This window comes from Rhinatrema bivittatum, chromosome 5 (genome assembly GCF_901001135.1).
Source record: "Rhinatrema bivittatum chromosome 5, aRhiBiv1.1, whole genome shotgun sequence".
Taxonomy (NCBI): Eukaryota; Metazoa; Chordata; class Amphibia; order Gymnophiona; family Rhinatrematidae; genus Rhinatrema; species Rhinatrema bivittatum.
The window spans coordinates 29,567,022-29,586,451 of record NC_042619.1 but is presented as its reverse complement, the minus strand read 5'-3'; the positions used below and the strand labels follow the sequence as shown (position 1 = coordinate 29,586,451).

At 46.6% G+C, this 19,430-nt stretch overlaps 1 protein-coding gene across 2 annotated transcripts in view; it reads left to right on the top strand.

Moving 5' to 3' along the window:
• Positions 1-19,430, top strand: part of CLNS1A (chloride nucleotide-sensitive channel 1A) — a 101,995-nt gene that overhangs the window by 37,376 nt on the left and 45,189 nt on the right. For both annotated transcript variants that reach the window (XM_029602184.1, XM_029602186.1), the window contains exon 4: positions 8,874-8,984. In XM_029602184.1, coding sequence (XP_029458044.1) covers positions 8,874-8,984 — 111 coding nt within the window. The remainder of the gene's footprint in view (positions 1-8,873; positions 8,985-19,430) is intronic.

Below are 19,430 nucleotides of genomic sequence, written 5' to 3'. Positions count from 1 at the left end.
CCCAAAAAGGACGGCTCGTTCCGGCCCATACTGGATCTGAAGGAAGTGAACCGCTCTCTGCGGGTCAACCGATTCCGCATGGAGACGCTGCGTTCAGTGATTGCTGCGGTACACCAGGGGGAGTTTCTGGCTTCCCTGGATCTGACTGAGGCGTATCTGCACATTCCGATACGTCCGGACCACAGACGCTACCTAAGTTTCAAGATCCTCGGTCAGCACTTTCAGTTTCAGGCCCTACCCTTCGGGCTCGCAACGGCTCCGCGGACCTTCACCAAGATCATGTTGGTGGTGGCGGTGGCCCTCCGGCGGGAGGGGATCTTAGTGCACCCCTACCTGGACGACTGGCTGATGCGGGCGAAGTCCTTCTCGCATGGACAGGCCTCTGTGGCCAGAGTCTTGGAGATGCTTCGCTCTCTGGGCTGGGTTGTGAATCTCCCCAAGAGTTCCCTCGTCCCATCCCAACGCTTGGATTTTCTGGGGGCGACCTTCGACACTCAGCAAGGCATGGTCTTCCTGCGGGCGGACAAGGCACTCTCCTTGAGGGAGCACGTCCGTCAGTTCGCGTCTTTGTCGGAACCCACTGCTTGGAATTATCTACAGCTTCTGGGAGTGATGGCGTCCACCATCGACATGGTGCCCTGGGCGTTTGCTCATCTACGTCCACTGCAGGCGTCCCTGCTGTCGCGATGGAAACCGGTGTCACAGGAGTATCAGGTGGTTCTACCCCTCCCCTAGTCAGCTCGAGACAGTCTGGAGTGGTGGCTGGTCCCGGCTCACCTGGCCCGAGGCGTCTCCCTCGACGTTCCCTCTTGGGTAATCGTGACCACCGACGCCAGCCTCGTGGGGTGGGGCGCGGTCTGCGAACGAAGCGCCACACGGGGACGTGGTCCCCGGAGGAGGCGAGGTGGCCGATCAATCGTCTGGAGACCAGAGCAGTACCCCTCGCACTTCGACGTTTCCTCCCCCTGATTCGGAACCGAGAGGTACGGGTTCTTTCGGACAACGCCACCACGGTGGCGTACATCAATCGTCAAGGCGGGACGAGGAGCGAACAGGTCTCCGCCGAAACCACGCTCCTGATGGACTGGGCGGAACTTCATCTGGTTCGGCTCCCGGCCTCCCACATCGCCGGCGTGGACAACGTGCAAGCGAATTACCTGAGTAGTCAGCGGTTGGACCCCGGCGAATGGTCCCTTTCCGACGAGGCGATGATGCTCCTGGTTCGCCGTTGGGGAACGCCGCGACTGGACTTGATGGCGACCGCCCTCAACGCCAAGGCCCCTCGCTTCTTCAGTCGCAGAAGGGAGCGCGGCGCGGAGGGGGTGGATGCTCTAGCGCTGCCGTGGCCGGCAGATCAACTGCTCTATGTTTTTCCTCTCTGGCCCTTAGTGGGCAAGATACTCCGCAGGATAGAAACTCACAGCGGTCCCGTGATTCTGGTAGCTCCGGAGTGGCCGCGTCGTCCTTGGTTTGCAGACCTGCTTCACATGGCAGTGGACGGACCGTTACACCTGAGTCATCTTCCTCGGCTCCTGCAGCAGGGACTGGTATTTTTTCGAGCAGGCGGCACTCTTTTGTCTTGCGGCTTGGCTTTTGAACGGCGCCGCCTCCGCCGACGAGGCTACCCGGAGGCGGTAATCTCTAAGATGCTCCGGGCCTGCAAACCTTCTACCTCTGTTGCTTATGTGCGAGTGTGGAAGGTCTTCGAGGCCTGGTGTACCGATCATGGGGCCCGACCCACGGAGGCGTCGGTACCTCTGATAGAAACATAGAAACATAGAAATGACGGCAGAAGAAGACCAAACGGCCCATCCAGTCTGCCCAGCAAGCTTCACATTTTTTTCTCATACTTATCTGTTTCTCTTAGCTCTTTGGTTCTATTTCTCTTCCACCCCCACCATGAATGTAGAGAGCAGTGATGGAGCTGCAACCAAGTGAAATATCAAGCTTGATTAGTTAGGGGTGGTAGGGGTAGTAACCGCCGCAATAAGCAAGCTACACCCATGTTTATTTGTTTTACCCAGACTGTGTTATTCAGCCCTTATTGGTTGTTTTTCTTCTCCCCTGCCGTTGAAGCAGGGAGCTATGCTGGATATGCGTGTAGTATCAGTTTTTCTTCTCCCCTGCGGTTGAAGCAGAGAGCTATGCTGGATATGCGTGAAGTATCAGTTTTTCTTCTCCCCTGCGGTTGAAGCAGGATATGCATTGAAAGTGAAGTATCAGGCTTATTTGGTTTGGGGTAGTAACCGCCGTAACAAGCCAGCTACTCCCCGCTTTGTGAGTGCGAATCCTTTTTTCTTCTCCCCTGCCGTTGAAGCAGAGAGCTATGCTGGATATGCGTGAAGTATCAGTTTTTCTTCTCCCCTGCCATTGAAGCAGAGAGCTATGCTGGATATGCGTGAAGTATCAGTTTTTCTTCTCCCCTACCGTTGAAGCAGAGAGCTATGCTGGATATGCATTGAAAGTGAAGTATCAGGCTTATTTGGTTTGGGGTAGTAACCGCCGTAACAAGCCAGCTACTCCCCACTTTGTGAGTGCGAATCCTTTTTTCCACATTTCCTCTTGCTGTTGTAGCTTAGAGTGATGTTGGAGTCACAGTAACCATGTGTATGTTTATTGAATAAGGGTATTATCTCCAGGCAGTAGCCGTCATTCTGGCGAGCCACCCACTCTTTATTGACGGCCTCTTGATTTTATGGATCCGCAGTGTTTATCCCACGCCCCTTTGAAGTCCTTCACAGTTCTGGTCTTCACCACTTCCTTCGGAAGGGCATTCCAGGCATCCACCACCCTCTCCGTGAAGAAATACTTCCTGACATTGGTTCTGAATCTTCCTCCCTGGAGCTTCAAATCGTGACCCCTGGTTCTGCTGATTTTTTTCCTATGGAAAAGGTTTGTCGTCATTGGATCATTAAAACCTTTCAAGTATCTGAAAGTCTGTATCATATCACCTCTGCTCCTCCTTTCCTCCAGGGTGTACATATTTAGATTCTTCAATCTCTCCTCATAAGTCATTTGATGAAGACCTTCCACCTTTTTGGTCACCCTTCTCTGGACCGCCTCCATCTTGTCTCTGTCTCTTCGGAGATACGGTCTCCAGAACTGAACACAATACTCCAGGTGAGGTCTCACCAAGGACCTGTACAAGGGGATAATGATCCCCTTGTACAGGTCCCCTTCCTTCAATTTTTGCAGGACGGGCTGGATAAGGGTCTTGCATACAATTCCCTACGTGTGCAGGTAGCGGCCCTGAATGTTCTGGTACAGACACCGGTCGCCCTGCCTCTCCAGGCGGATATCGCCCGATTCCTGAAGGGGGCCAAACATCTACGGCCGCCGGTCAGGGACCCTTGTCCGTCGTGGAGTCTTAACCTGGTTCTCCGGGCCCTAGCGGGCGCTTCTTTCGAACCTCTACAGGAGTCTTCGCTTAAAGATCTTACTATGAAGACAGTTTTTCTCGTGGCAATATGCTCTGCCCGTCGAATCTCGGAGCTGCAGGCTCTTTCCTGCAGGAAACCCTACCTTCGCATTTCGGAGGCGGGGATCTCGCTGCGTACAGTACCTTCCTTCCTCCCGAAGGTGGTCTCTTCGTTTCACGTGAATCAGACGGTGGAACTCCCGGCATTCTCTCCAGAGGAGTCTAGGTCTCTTCGTCACTTGGATGTCAAGCGAGTCTTACTCCACTACCTAGAGGTTACCAATGCCTTTCGGGTTTCCGATCATTTGTTTGTGCTCTGGTCGGGACCTAAGAAGGGCTCCTCGGCTTCAAAGACGACCATCGCCCGCTGGATCAAGGATGCCATCTCGTCGTCTTATATCGGGGCCGGTCGGGATCCGCCCAGGGGCGTTCGAGCTCATTCTACACGCTCTCACGCAGCGTCTTGGGCGGAGTCTCGTGCCGTCTCCCCACAGGAAATTTGCCGGGCGGCGACGTGGAAGTCGCTGCATACCTTCGCTAAGCATTATCGCCTACACCTGGCGCCCTCGGCTCATGGGCAATTTGGCGATCAGGTTCTCCGAGCAGGGCTCTCAGGGGCCCACCCATAGTAGGGAAGCTTTGGTACATCCCACCGTCTGGACTGATCCTGGTACGTACAGGGAAAAGAAAATTATTCCTTACCTGCTAATTTTCGTTCCTGTAGTACCATGGATCAGTCCAGACGCCCACCACGCTGGGATCTTGCGACCTGCTCGGATTCATTGTTATCTACTGTCTCTTCTTTCTTCTCTCTGGTTCTCTATCAGAGTTGTACAGCTCCTCACAAGTTGACGTTGGCGACCTCTTTTTGTTAGGTCATGCCTGTTTTATTGTTCTTGATGTTGACTTTCGTCAGGGTTTTGATCCAAATTGTTTTGTTATTGCTCTTTTGGGCTTTGTTATTCACGTTACTGAGCTCCAGCAGAGGGTGAGCTAGTATAGGAGGCGGAGCCCTCGAGCTCTGTTCTGACTCCATCTGCTGGACGGGGGACATAACCCACCGTCTGGACTGATCCATGGTACTGCAGGAACGAAAATTAGCAGGTAAGGAATAATTTTCTTTTTCGGGCCCTCTATGCGGCTCTGCCTGACCCCCTCCATCGCGTTCCCTTACAGGCTCTTATGCTGCAGACTTTCTTTCTGGCCTCTAGCTCCTAGGCTCGGGGTTCCAAGTGCTGTCCTGTCGGGACCCTTCTGCATCCTCCCGACTCCGGGGTATCTCCCGTACGGGCTCTTTTTTCTTGGTGACGGTTCTTCTACCTTCCCTGTCCACCAGTCGGCTGATCTCCCCGTATTCCCCTGCGACCGGTGGCGGTCTCTGTTACCTTGAGGCCATATGTGCTCCTTCTCGTCCCTCCTGGTTACCAATGACCTTCGTGTATCGGTCCATCCTTGTCCCTTGAGGGGGTCCGCTTGGTGTATGCCAGCCTCTGTATCCACTTTAGCACGCTGTGGACGGACGCATTCTCCTCTGTTTTTCTTTGTCATGGTTGGATGGTTCCCGAGGGTCTGATACCTCACTCACTGCGTTCTTGAGCTACTCCCTGGGCTCACAGTCACTGGATCTGTCCGTGGGGGATTTGCAGTGCCGACACACTTTGGACATCCTTCCTTTTCTTTGATCGACGCTATCGCCCGCATGTGCTAGCTCCGCTTTGGTTCTGTTGGGCTACGAGTGCTTCGAGCGGGTCTGTCTTGGTCCCACCCGGTTTAGGGAAGCTTTGGTACATCCCACTATCTGGACTGATCCGGGTACATACAGGAAAGGAAAATTAGTTCTTACCTGTTAATTTTCGTTCCTGTAGTACCACGGATCAGTCCAGACGCCCTTCCCTGTATGTTGTCTTTTTCTGTCCTCTCGAAGCTTGTTTCTCTTACAGACTCCTTGATTTCCACGTATCTTTTGGGCATAAATACTGAGCAAATACACCGGAAGCCTTGGTTGCAAGAGCGGTTAGTCATACCATATACCTTACATTGTTCTCCTGCTCCATTGAGCTTTCTGGTTGCTTGCTTGATCCTAATTGGTTTTGTTGTTTTCTGCTTTGACATGCGTTATACTGAAGGGTTAGAGAGTAGGCTCTGTCCTGATATAGGGCATCCTTCAAGTTTTAGTCTGTCTCCACCTGCTGGAAAGGAGGCTCAACCCACTGTCTGGACTGATCAGTGGTACTACAGGAACTAAAATTCAGGTAAGAACTAATTTTCCTATCACATCCCCCTTCAGTCATCCCTTCTCCAAATTGAACAGCCCTAACTCCTTTAGCCTTTCCTCATAGTGCAGCTGTTCCATGCCCCTTATCATTTTGGTCTCCCTTCTCTGCACTTTCTCCAGTGCAGCTATATCCCTTTTGGGATGTGGTGACCAGAATTGTACACCATATTCAAGGCACGGTCTCACCGTGGAGCGATAGAGGCATTATGACATTTTCTATTTTATTCACCATTCCCTTCCTAATAGTTCCTAACATTCAGTTTGCTTTTCTAACTGCCACAACACACTGAGCTGACAATTTCAATGTATTATCCACTATGACGCCTAGATATCTCTCCTGGGTGGTAGCTCCTAATATGGAACCTAACATGGTGTAACTACAGCAAAGGGTTATTTTTCCCTATATGCATCACCTTGCACTTATCCACATTAAATTTCATCTACCATTTGGTTGCAAAATTTTCCAGTCTCACAAGGTCCTCCTGCAATTTATCACCGTCTGCTTGTGGTTTAACTACTCTGAATAATTTTGTATCATCTGCAAATTTGATTACCTTGCTCGTCGTATTCCTTTCCAGATCATTTATAAATATGTTGAAAAGCACGGGTCCCAGTACAGATCCCTGAAGCATGCCACTACCCACCCACCTCCTCTGAGAAAATTGTCCATTTAATCCTAATCTCTGTTTCATGTTTTTAACCAATTTGTTATCCATGAAAGGACATTGCCACCTATCCCATGACTTTTTACTTTTCTTAGAAGCCTCTTATGAGGAACTTTGTCAAATGCCTTCTGAAAATCCAAGTACACTACATCTACCGGTTCACCTTTATCCATATGTTTATTAACTCCTTTGAAAAAAGTGAAGCAGATTTGTGAGGCAAGACTTGCCTTGGGTAAAGCCATGCTGACTTTTATTCCATTAAACCATGTCTTTCTATATGTTCTGTGATTTTGATCTTTAGAACACTTTTCACAATTTTTCCTGGCACTGAAGTCAGGCTTACCGGTCTATAGTTTCCCGGATCGCCCCAGGAGCCCTTTTTAAATATTGGGGTTATATTAGCCACCCTCCAGTCTTCAGGTACAATGGATAACTTTAATGATAGGTTACAAATTTTAACTAATATCTGAAATTTCATTTTTGAGTTCCTTCAGAACCCTGGGGTGTATACTATCCGGTCCAGGTGATTTACTACTCTTCAGTTTCAGTCAAGCCTACCACATCTTCTAGGTTCACTGTGATTGGTTCATCTCATCTGAATTATTACCCATGAAAACTTTCTCCGGAATGTGTATCTGTCCAACATCCTCCACCAAAGCAAAGAAATTGTTTAATCTTTCCGCCATAGCCGATCTTCTCTAACGGTCCAACTGACTCCCTCGCAGCCTTTCTGCTTCAGATATATTTTAAAAAGTTTATAGTGTGAGTTTTTGCCTCTACGGCCAACTTCTTTTCAAATTCTCTTAGCCTGTCTTATCAATGTCTTACATTTAACTTGCCAACACTTATGCTTTATTCTATTTTCTTCTGTTGGATTCTTTTTCCCATTTTTGAATGAAGATCTTTTGGTTAAAATAGCCTCTCACCTCACCTTTTAACCCTGCCGATAATCGCTTTGCCTTCTTTCCACCTTTCTTAATGTGTGGAATACATCTGGGTTGTGCTTCTAGGATGGTATTTTTTTTAACAATGTCCACGCCTTTTGCACACTTCTTACCTTTGTAGCTGCTCCTTTCAGTTTTTTCTAACTATTTTTCTCATTTTATCAGTTTCTCTTTTGAAAGTTTAGCGCTTTAGCCATGTCCCCCTTCCAGTCATTTCAAATTTGATCATCGGCCCTGGCGGCGTCATTCTCTTTAGAGGGGAAACTAGAACATATCTGCCCATAGTTTTGGTATGGAATATTTCGGCAAGCTTTAGTTTTCATTTTGAAACAAGAATTCACTGGCACATTTATAGGAAGTTGTCCAGAATTATAAGGGAGCTCAGTGAGTGTGCTGCTGCTGGCTTCAGAGCATCACATGACCCCCATAATTTCCATTTATTTAATGAGGACAGGTTAATCCACCTTTCCTGCCTTTGGCTGCTGGATGGTGGTGCTCTTGTCCTTCTGAGTTGTTGAGTTTCTGGGGATTACTGGTAAGTGTCAGATCCAGTCCCTAGATTAGTAATATTACACTCCTTGTCTGACCTCAATGTTTTTTTCTGGTAACTGATTGTTTGTTTGAATAGTTGTCTTAATGATTATAGTCATGTATTCTTTAGTTGTCCACAATTGGCTTTTGCAGAGAATTCTGACGCAGGCTGATGTCGGTGCAGGGGTATATATACCGTGATGTCAGCTTTGCTCCGTCTCCATCTGCTGATAGAGGTGTATCACCCACTGGTGTGGATTAACTTGTCCTCATTAAAGAAAAGGAAATTCAGGTACGTAGTACTTTCTCTATAATTTATGTTGGCTATGTCTGTCTATGAGAATTGCATAGTTCTTGAAGAGTACAATCTTTTCTTGTAAAGAATTCTAAAGGATTGTACATTGGAATTTGCAAGTCAGTGCACTTGAGGTAAAGATGATGAAATGTAGACCCCATATATAAATCTCTAGATAAGCAAACCTTACTCTGATAGGAAGCATCAACAGGTATAAAAACACCAGGACAATTTTATATAAGCCATTGTTGGGTATGGTACAGGTCAGTCCTGTCCTTTGCATTGTACCCAAGAATAACGGGGTCCATATTTCAAATGGAGAGTAGGAATTTTCATGTGAGTGTTTAGCTAATCTTACAGTTTGAGTGACAGCACAGAGAAATTCAACTTTATTAAAAGATTTTGTTTGTAACAGTTAGGAGCTTTAATGGGAAAAGTACGAAAACAACTTGGAAAAAAATAGTTTGGGGCATATCCCCCTGATTTGGTGACAGTACAGTTACCTAATTTTGGATGCAAGAGAATAGAAGTCCAATTGAGTGCAGCATCTTGCAGCTTGCTCATGTTTGGGCAATCATTTTTAGGGCAGAAGGTAGATGCCATAGAGCAAAAATCAATTTATTCCTCTGGTAGAAGAAAAAAATCCTTTTTGAACTGAGAGGTCTGTGCCCAGAGGTGCTGCATGTATTGCAGTTCCTACTCATCACTGATTGGATGCATCTGTTCTTCCTATTGTCCTGTATAGTGGAAGCAATGTTTTCGGCAATGTGTGAATGTCAGGCTTTACATCCAGACCCAGACGATGATGACTCGGATGATGATTTTGAAGGAGAAGAGTATGATGTGGAAGCACATGGTGAGTGAAAGTTGAATTATTTTTAAAAAAGTTTCCACGAATACTCCTTAAAGCATAGTTACTAATGAAAGCCTTTTTATAAATCAGTAGTATTTGCTAGATCTCTCAAAATACCAGCTTGTCCTTTTTGTTTTGTGTCCCTAGTTTTTTTTTATACCCTGTATAGCTGCTTTAAAACAATATCTGTGTACTGTTTTTTTTATTCTGATTTATATTTAATTTCTGAGGAGATATTAATGTTTAAAATTTTTGAAAGCTGCTCATTCTTACACTGCCTACAAACCACCACCCCTCCTCCCCACCTATACCCCTTCTCAACAAAAAACAGAAGGCGTGGTAGACAACTAAAGAAAAAAATCATTGGGGGAAAAAGATACACATGTAAGACTAAAAGATGGAAAAGCTCCTGTTTTACAGACTAGCTAGTGCTGCTGCTTTGGGAGGGTGCATTATGATCCTAGTGCAGCAAAGCTGTCACAGTGACTTAAGAACCACGAGTAGATTTGGATCTTGCTAAGCAGTCTTGGGCATTATCAATGAATTTAGTGCAGGATGAGGAATCCCAAAGAAAATTAGTCTGTATATGCAATTTTCAAGAAGAAAATACAGCAAAAATTGATAGAAGAAATGAGGCTCTGTGTACACCTCAGTCACTGAGAAAGAGCTGTCCTAGCTGAATTTCCAGCAAACCCTGAAAGTAGACTTAAGTACTTATATTGTTAGGTGCAAATTTGTAACTTAGAAATATTTGTATTCCTTTTTTCCTATAATCTGTAAGAACCGTAATTCTGTGAGATTTTTAATTTCAGTATATGTTGTTGCCTTCTCAGTACTTTCCCAGGGCAGTTAGTCAGGTGCTGCAGATTTTTGGCAAAGTACTGAAAAGGAAGCAAGAGGAATGAGGATTGTTCTTGCACTCCCTTCCCTTCCTCTTGCCACCGTCCACCTAGGCCAAGTAAGCACATTTTTAATGTATCTTTTTGCTGATCCCAACCTGGAGCCACATATTCCATAAATATTTGGGTGCAATTGTTGCCCTTTGATATTTTTGGTTTTGCATCTGACCCACACCAAATTTTCAGGACATGTTGGGGGAGGGGAACCACAAGGATCATAACATGGGTATTGTTTGGGAACTCCACATATTCCATACGCAGTCAGGGCCCCAAATACATTTTGGGAAGGGTCCACACTAAATTTTGAGCAGATGCGAAAGATCTGAGTATCTTGACAAGGGACTTTTTTTTTTTTATTGGGGGGGGGGGGGGGCACATATTCCAGAAAGAAGCATGTGTAATTATGCCACCGAATAATGTTTTGGTTTGGCATATGATCCACAAATTTTCAGCACATCTATGAGATTCATGAGAGGGGTATTTTGAAGGGAATCCACGTATTACATGAATATGCATGCACAATTAATGCCACTTAAAAATTGTGTTTTTGAATCCCATCTATTCCAAATTTTTATGAGATTTAAGGAGGTGGGCGCACCAAGAGATGTCAGACACATGTATTGTTTCTGGAATCCAAATAGGCACACACATACTTGTGCATGCATGACCTCTAGAAAGTGTGATCCATTAGTTCTGTGTGGAACTTCTGGTTTAAAATGTTTTCTCCTCAACTTTTGTTTTGTTTAGCACTTGCTTTTTAGCATATTTTATGAATAAAAGTATACTTGAACTCTGGTTTGTCCATTGTCTGTAGGGACCTTCATTTTTTATTTTTATTTTATTATTCCTGGGAATTTCAATGTTACAACAAATAAATCAGAGGAAAAATTACTTTCTCCCAGGACAAGCAGGATGGTAGCCCGCACAGATGGGTGACATCATCAGATGGAGCCCTGTCACGGAACACTTTTGTCAAAGTTTCTAGAACTTTGACTGGCACACTGAGCATGCCCAGCATGCCACTAACCCTGTGGCCACACGGGATCCCCCTTCAGTCTGGTTTGGTTTTTTTTCCGCGCAACAGTTGCCTTGCGAATCTAGGAGCTCTGAGAGATTTCTCTCTCACACTTTTCCTCACGGAATATTTGATGTTTTTCTTCATTATTTCCCCTGTCACTAGGGTCCCCCATCGAGCAGCGAACTCCTCAGTCATCGGTAAGTTATTGCCACTTTTTGAGTTCGGTTACTAATGGTGTACTTCTCGGTGTCCGGTGTCCACCGACTGCGCACCACCCATCTTTTTCAATATGGTGACCGGTTTCCACAAGTGCCCCAAGTGTCAGAGGACTGGGTCCATAATGGACCACACGAGGTTTGTGTATTATGTCTCGGGCCTTCTCACGACGTCCGTTTGTGTCCAAGTTGCGCATGGATGACCCCCAAAGGTCGGTGCGCCCAACTGGAGAAGACGGAGCACTTGTTTGGCTCCAAGCACTCGTCTCCATCGACCCCAGGTAAAGGCGTGCCGAGTCGAGGGGGCCCATCTTCTTTGGACCCCTCTCCATCGACACCCCACCAGAAGGACAAAGGAGCGGGTGACCATCCGTCACCAACGTCGATCCATTCCAAAACTTCTGCATCATAGTCCTCTGCGCCGGAGAAGGACCGGGCCAAGCACCAAGGAAAACATCGGCACCGATGTGAATCGCTGTCTGGTGCTGGCACTGACACCGGAACGGTATCTGCCTCATCCAAGCCACCTCTGAAGAGGGCCCGGGACCCCCATCTTCCTCTGGAACCAGGACCCCAGTGCTTTTCCCACCGGCACCCGAGCCTCCACATACTCAAGTGGACGTGCCAGTGAAGCCTAATTTGCCTCCTACCCCAGGCGCTGTGCCATCCACATCAGCCTTTTGGGAGGAATTGGACCGGATGTTCAAGAGGCAGTGCTGAATGCTCTTCGGGGCTTCCAGTTGCCACCAGCGCCGGAACCGGCGCCTTCGATGCTGGCTTCACTCCTTGAGCGCTTATACACCCTCATCGGTGCCTCGCCATCGATACCCGTTCCATTGGGTTCCTTTCCATCGAGCCAACCACCAATCCCTGCCCGATCTCGATACTGATTCCGGGATCTTCGGAAGAAGAGGATTCAGGCCCTTGCCCATCTCCTGTACAGGAACCACTGGAGCCATCTGTAGGGCTGCAACTTGGCGCTCTTTCCACATCTTCACAGCTCATTACTGTCTGGACAAGGCTGGTAGGCAAGACAGTATCTTTGGCCAGTCTGTCCTACGTAATTTGTTTCCAATGTAGGAACCCAACTCTTCCTACCTAGGGCCCACAGTGAATTTCAGGCTGCCCTTCATTACCAACAGCACCCCTGTTGTGCCTGTTGAACATTTTTGGTTGCTGGTTGGCCCACTATGTTCTGAGGCAGCCTGTAGCTTGCTATTCACCCATCTGTGAGGACTACTATCCTGCTTGTCCTGGGAGAAAGCAGAGTTGCTTACCTGTAACAGGTGTTCTCCCAGGCCTCTGACATTCTTGGCAGATAACACTTAATGTGAACCAAGTGCAAAGTAATGCATGTAGGGAAGAGCAAGCCAAATTATAACTACACAATGCAAGGTTTCACATTGGGAGTCAACACCCAAGAAAAGGATCTAGGTGCCATCATGGATAATCTGCTTAATATGCAAAGTCCTCTGCTCAGCATTTGGCAGTGGCCAAGAAAGCAAATAGAGTACTAGGAATTACCAAGATAGGAATGGAGAATAAAACAGAGAATATCATAATGCCTCTGTATCATTTCATGGTGCGATCGCACTTTTGAGTATTTTTTCTAATTCTGGTCACTGCATCTCAAAAAAGATATAGTAGAATTAGAGAATGGCAACCAAAATGATAAAGGGAATGGAAAAATTCCCTTATGAGAGAGGTTAAAGAGGTTAGGGCTTCAACTTGGAAAAAAGGCAATTGAGGGGAGATATGATAGAGGTCTATAAAATCAGGAGTGGAGTGGAATGGGTAAACACATTGGTTGTTTTCTCTGTCAAAATGTATAAAGACTAGGGGACACGCAATGAGGTTACTAGGAATACATGTAAGATAAATAGAACATTTTTTTTACTCAACACATAATTAAACTCTGGAATTTGTTGCTGGAAGATATGGTAAAAGCTATTAGTGCAGCTGGGTTTAAAAAGGTTGGAAGAAAAGTCCATAATCCATTATTTCCTAGCATGTAGACAGATGGACCCAGGACCAGTGCTCCCCTACCAGCAGATGGAGACTGAGCAAGCTGACGTCATAGTACAGTGATGGCGAACTCCAGTCCTTGAGTGCCACAAATAGGTTAGGTTTTCACCACAATGAATACGCATGAGAGAGATTTGCATGCACTGCCTCCATTATATGCAAATCTGTCTTCTGCATATTCATTGTAGACATCCTGAAAACCTGGCCTGTTTATGGCCCTCGCCATCACTGTCATAGTATATATACTCCTGCAATGACCCCAGCCTACCAGTATTCTGCCCCCAGCAGGTGGTGGATGTGCATCTCCCTATGGGGATTGCTTCAAAGTTTTAAGTGTGCTGGTGCATTCATGCTTTGGCGCACAAGTTGTGTGCTGGTTTTGCGGTGCTTTTGAGGCGCCTAACTTGTGTGCACAAATTTTTTAAGCGCAAACCATTTGGACACGCGTTCATTGTCTCCTGTCAATGATGGCGCCGGGAAACAAGAAACCTAAGTGCCTTTCTCTCTGTGTTGCCTCTCCTATTCGGGCTTATCAGCCTGACTTGCCCTCTAACATGTTAAGTGCTGTTTGGACGCTCAGGGAGAATTGTCTTCCTTTGACTTCGCTAAGCCTGGTTTCGGCTCTGGAGGTATGCCAGGCCTTGGTACTCCCTTGACTGGCTCTTCCGCTAGCAATGGCAGTTCAGTGGGCCCCGCTCCAGTTCCTTCTGGGTTTGGCCTGGATCCGGCTGCTTTTTCTTGGGTGAAGTTTTTTCAGGGTTTTTAAGCCTTCAGGCGCAGTTCTCAGCTTCGCCCAATCCTGTTAGGGTTGAACCCTCAGCTGGTGGCCTCTCCCTCTTCCAGTCCTATGGCTAAGCTCCAGGGCACGCCTAGGATCCATGACAGGAACCCATATGGCATGTATAAGGCAGATCCTGATGTCCTTGAAGATAGGGAAATTCCTCCGACTGGAACCATATCGCAATGATAGGGAGGATCAACTTGGTGGGGGTGTGGCACTTTATGTCCGGGAGGGTATAGAGTCCAACAGGATAAAGATCATACAAGATAGTAAATGCTCAGTAGAATCTATATGGGTAGAAATCCCATGTGTGTTGGGTAAGAGTATAGTGATAGGAGTATACTACCATCCACCTGGACAAAATGCTCAGACAGATGATGAAATGCTAAGAGAAATCAGGGAAGCAAACCAATTTGGCAGTGCAATAATAATGGGAGATTTCAATTACCCCAATATTGACTGGGTAAATGTAACATCAGGACTTGCTAGAGACATAAAGTTCCTGGATGTAATAAATGATTGCTTCATTGAGCAATTGGTTCAGGAACCAACAAGAGAGGGAGCTATTTTAGATTTAATTCTTAGTAGAACGCAAGATTTGGTGAAAGAAGTAAAGGTGGTGGGGCCACTTGGCAACAGTGATCATAACATGATCAAATTTAAACTAGTAACTGGAAGGGGGACAATAAATCTGCAGCTCTAACACTAAATTTTAGAAAGGGAAACTTTGATAAAATGAGGAAAATAGTTAGATAAAAACTGAAAGGTGCAGCTGCAAAGGTTAAAAGTGTTCAACAGGCTTGGACATTGTTTAAAAATACAATCCTAGAGATGCAGTCCATATGTATTCCATGCAGGTATCATATGTGTCGTAGTTGAAGAGACATGAGTAAGCAAGCTGAATATCAACCTGTTCTAAGAACAGATACTTTCAACCATAGATCACTATGCAGGCAGTGATATCGTAAATTCTTGGATAGAACGGCATGCAGCTACTCGCCGCCCTAGCAAATGCTGTGTAAAAGTTTGCTGCTAGCCATATTGGATCGGTTACCGGTTTGTTTTCTTGGACCATATGTATTCCGCGCATTAAAGGTGGAAGGAAGGCAAAACTATTACCGTCATGGTTAAAAGGTGAGGTGAAAGAGGCTATTTTAGCCAAAACAAATCCTTCAAAAATTGGAAGAAGGATCCATCTGAAGAAAATAGGATAAAACATAAGCATTGTCAAGGTAAGTGTAAAACATTGATAAGACAGGTGAAGAGAGAATTTGAAATGAAGTTGGCCATAGAGGCAAAAACTCATAATAAAAACTTTTAAAAATATATCCAAAGCAAGAAACCTGTGAGGGAGTCGGTTGGACCATTAGAGGACAGAGGGGTTAAAGGGGCTCTTATAGAAACATAGAAATGACGGCAGAAGAAGACCAAACGGCCCATCCAGTCTGCCCAGCAAGCTTCACACATTTTTTCTCTCATACTTATCTGTTTCTCTTAGCTCTTGGTTCTATTTCCCTTCCACCCCCACCATTAACGTAGAGAGCCGTGATGGAGCTGCATCCAAGTGAAATATGTAGCTTGATTAGTTAGGGGTAGTAGGGGTAGTAACCACCACAATAAGCAAGCTACACCCATGCTTATTTGTTTTACCCAGACTGTTATACAGCCCTTATTGGTTGTTTTTCTTCTCCCATGCCGTTGAAGCAGAGAGCCATGCTGGATATGCATCGAAAGTGAAGTATCAGGCACATTTGGTTTGGGGTAGTAACCGCCGTAACAAGCCAGCTACTCCCCGCTTTGTGACTGCGAATCCTTTTTTCTTCTCCCCTGCCGTTGAAGCTATGCTGGATATGCGTGAAGCATCAGTTTTTTTTCCCCCTGCTGTTGAAGCATAGAGCTATGCTGGAAATGCGTGATGTATCAGCCTTTCTCCCATGCCGTTGAAGCAGAGAGCCATGCTGGATGTGTGAAGTATCAGTTTTTTCTTCTCCCCTGCCGTTGAAGCAGAGAACTATGCTGTATATGCATTGAAAGTGAAGTATCAGGCTTATTTGGTTTGGGGTAGTAATCGCCGTAACAAGCCAGCTACTCCCCTCTTTGTGAGTGCAAATCCTTTTTTCCACGTTTCCTCTTGCTGTTGAAGCTTAGAGCGATGTTGGAGTCACAGTAAGCATGTATATGTTTATTGAATAAGGGTATTGTCTCCAGGCAGTAGCCATCATTCTGGTGAGTCACCCACTCTTCATTGGCGGCCTCTTGTCTTTATGGATCCACAGTGTTTATCCCACGCCTCTTTGAAGTCCTTCACAGTTCTGGTCTTCACCACATCCTCCGGAAGGGCATTCCAGGCATCCACCACCCTCTCCGTGAAGAAATACTTCCTGACATTGGTTCTGAATCTTCCTCCCTGGAGCTTCAAATCGTGACCCCTGTTTCTGCTGATTTTTTTCCTACGGAAAAGGTTTGTCGTTGTCTTTGGATCATTAAAACCTTTCAAGTATCTGAAAGTCTGTATCATATCACCTCTGCTCCTCCTTTCCTCCAGGGTGTACATATTTAGATTCTTCAATCTCTCCTCGTACGTCATCCGATGAAGATCCTCCACCTTCCTGGTCACCCTTCTCTGTACCGCTTCCATCTTGTCTTTGTCTTTTTGTAGATATGGTCTCCAGAACTGAACACAGTACTCCAGGTGAGGCCTCACCAAGGACCTATACAATGGCCTTATCTTAGGGAAGATAAGGCCATTGCAGAAAGACTAAATGAATTCTTTGCCTCCGTGTTTACTAATGAGGATGTTGGAGAGATACCAGTTCCAGAGATGGTTTTCAGGAGTGATGACTCAGACGAACTGAATGAAATCACTGTGAACCTGGAAGATGTAGTAGGCCAGATTGACAAACTAAAGAGTAGCAAATCACCTGGACCGGATGGTATGCATCCTAGGGTTCTGAAGGAACTAAAAAATGAAATTTCTGATCTATTAGTTAAAATTTGTAACCTATCATTAAAATCTTCCATTGTACCTGAAGACTGGAGGGTGGCCAATGTAAGCCCAATATTTAAAAAAGGCTCCAGGGGCGATCCGGGTAACTATAGACCAGTGAGCCTGACTTCAGTGCCGGGAAAAATAGTGGAAACTATTCTCAAGATCAAAATCGTAGAGCATATAGAAAGACATGATTTAATGGGATGCAGTCAACATGAATTTACCCAAGGGAAGTCTTGTCTAACAAATCTGCTTCATTTTTTTGAAGGGTTAATAAACGTGGATAAAGGTGAACCGGTAGGTGTAGTGTATTTGGATTTTCAGAAGGCGTTTGACAAAGTCCCTCATGAGAGGCTTCTACGAAAACTAAAAAGTCATGGAATAGGAGGCGATGTCCTTTTGTGGATTACATAAGAAAATACATAAGACTGCGCCGGAAATCCCACGGAGTGAGTCGGCGCAGACGATGGCGCCGAGTCTAGGGGCGCGGACACTCACGGCGCCGAAGATACGTCACGATGCGGCGCCAAGTTCAACGGCGCCGATCTCCAAACACCGTACGGCGCCGGGATCAGAACACCAGGCCAAGACAAAATCGGCCCACCATAGAGTTCAGAAGCAGACGGCGCCGAAAAAATCTACTCACTCGGCGCGGGAAAAAACCAGCCACGCGCCGTCTCTTACGGCGCCGACTAAAGCGCCAGCACCGACACGGGCGCAAGAGATATCGGCGCCGTCGAAAGTACATGAATCACCGGCACCCATACCAGCGCAAGAAACGACGGCGCCGACAACGGCGCAGGAGCCAATCTCCAGGGCTGATTCACCAGAAACATCAGCTCCAAAGAAGGTACCAATTCCATCGGTCTCACACAAGACAGGAGTACATAAGAAGAGAACCTCCGAGCTGGCGGCAAAAACACGTCCAAAGAAACGACCACTCCCTTCCTCACCTGACTCATCCTACAAAAGTGACAGAGTCAGGAAAGAACTTGACACGCCCAGAGGGGAGGTTTGTCACGGAACATACGGGCAGACGTCCAGAATTGTACTCCCTCTCAAAACATCATAGGGAGCATTCCCACAAACGTAGTAGGAAATCTCCTTCCAGAGAATCTAGGGACTACAAGAGACAGTCTTCCCATGACTCGACTATCTCAAAAGCAAAACATTCTACTCATGTACGGGAAACTCACCATCGACGCAGACAGGACAGGACAGTCAGCCCCTCCACCTCCAGATCATCCAAACGATCCAGGTCACGGAAATCACGCTCACCTATTTACGTGACTTCCTCCCAGGAATCCTCTCCATCCAAGACCTCCAGCACACCAAAAGGTGCGACTGGACCTAGTATTAGACAACATAGACCAGAAATGACAAAAGCCACCAAGGATGCGTTCTGGCAACTATCCCAATCCTTGGTGGGATTTTACAGCACATTGGAATCATCATTCAAGTTGGGGAAAGATCCCACGAACACAAAACCGGGATCGGAAGACACACCCCCATCGCCTGACAGGGATGATACACCAACCTCGCCTGATCTGGACACTCCACAACCCTCTCCACATCATTGGACCTCACCAGAACACTTCCAATCACCAGCTGAGTCCCCCACTTCATCCACAGGGTATCCCTCGGATGTTCCAGACACTCAACCGGAACCATACTCACCTCCGGAGGACTTGTCATATCCTCGCTTTTTAGAAAAGATGGCGAACATCCTCCATTTACAGTTCCTAAAGGAGCCTGACCCTAGAGCAGAGACCCTAGGTCTGCTGAAAATATTTGATATACCGGGGGAACCCACCACCCTTCCTCCGCATGATCTCCTGCATAAACTCATGTTAAAGTCATGGGAAACTCCCTTCTCTATACAGGCAGTATCTAGAAAATCAGATATTAAGTTTCGTATAAAGAAGGAAAATCCATACACGCTCCCTCAACTACCTCACGAATCAGTAGTGGTGGAGTCGGCAATGCAGCGATTTCGAAAACAAAAGCTTCATGCCACATATCCCCCCAATAAGGACCTTAAGTACCTAGACGAAATTGGTAGAAAAATCTATCAAAATTCAGTGCTCACTACTCGTATCATCCACCACCAATTTTACATGATTCAATACATGTACGAGTGCATACAGGCCACTAAAGGATTCCTCTCCACAACAGCGGAGAAATTACCACAAACACTTCATGATATGGAGGAATGCTCAAGGCATCTCCTACGTTCCATGTACGAGGGAATGGAGACTTCATCAAGAGTGTCGGCCACAGCCATAGCGGCGCGGAGGACCGCGTGGCTACGCTCCAGCTCTATTAGAGAGGATGTGCATGAGAAACTCGCCAACCTTCCATGCACTGGAGAACACCTTTTCGGCACCAAACTACAAGAGACTGTGGGAAAACTAAAAGAAGAAGCACTAGCGGTACAGTCGCTACAATCACACCAACCTTACCAATCTTCCAGACGAGGCTACCCATACCCTCGCAGATCGTCATATGGACGTCGTCCATAT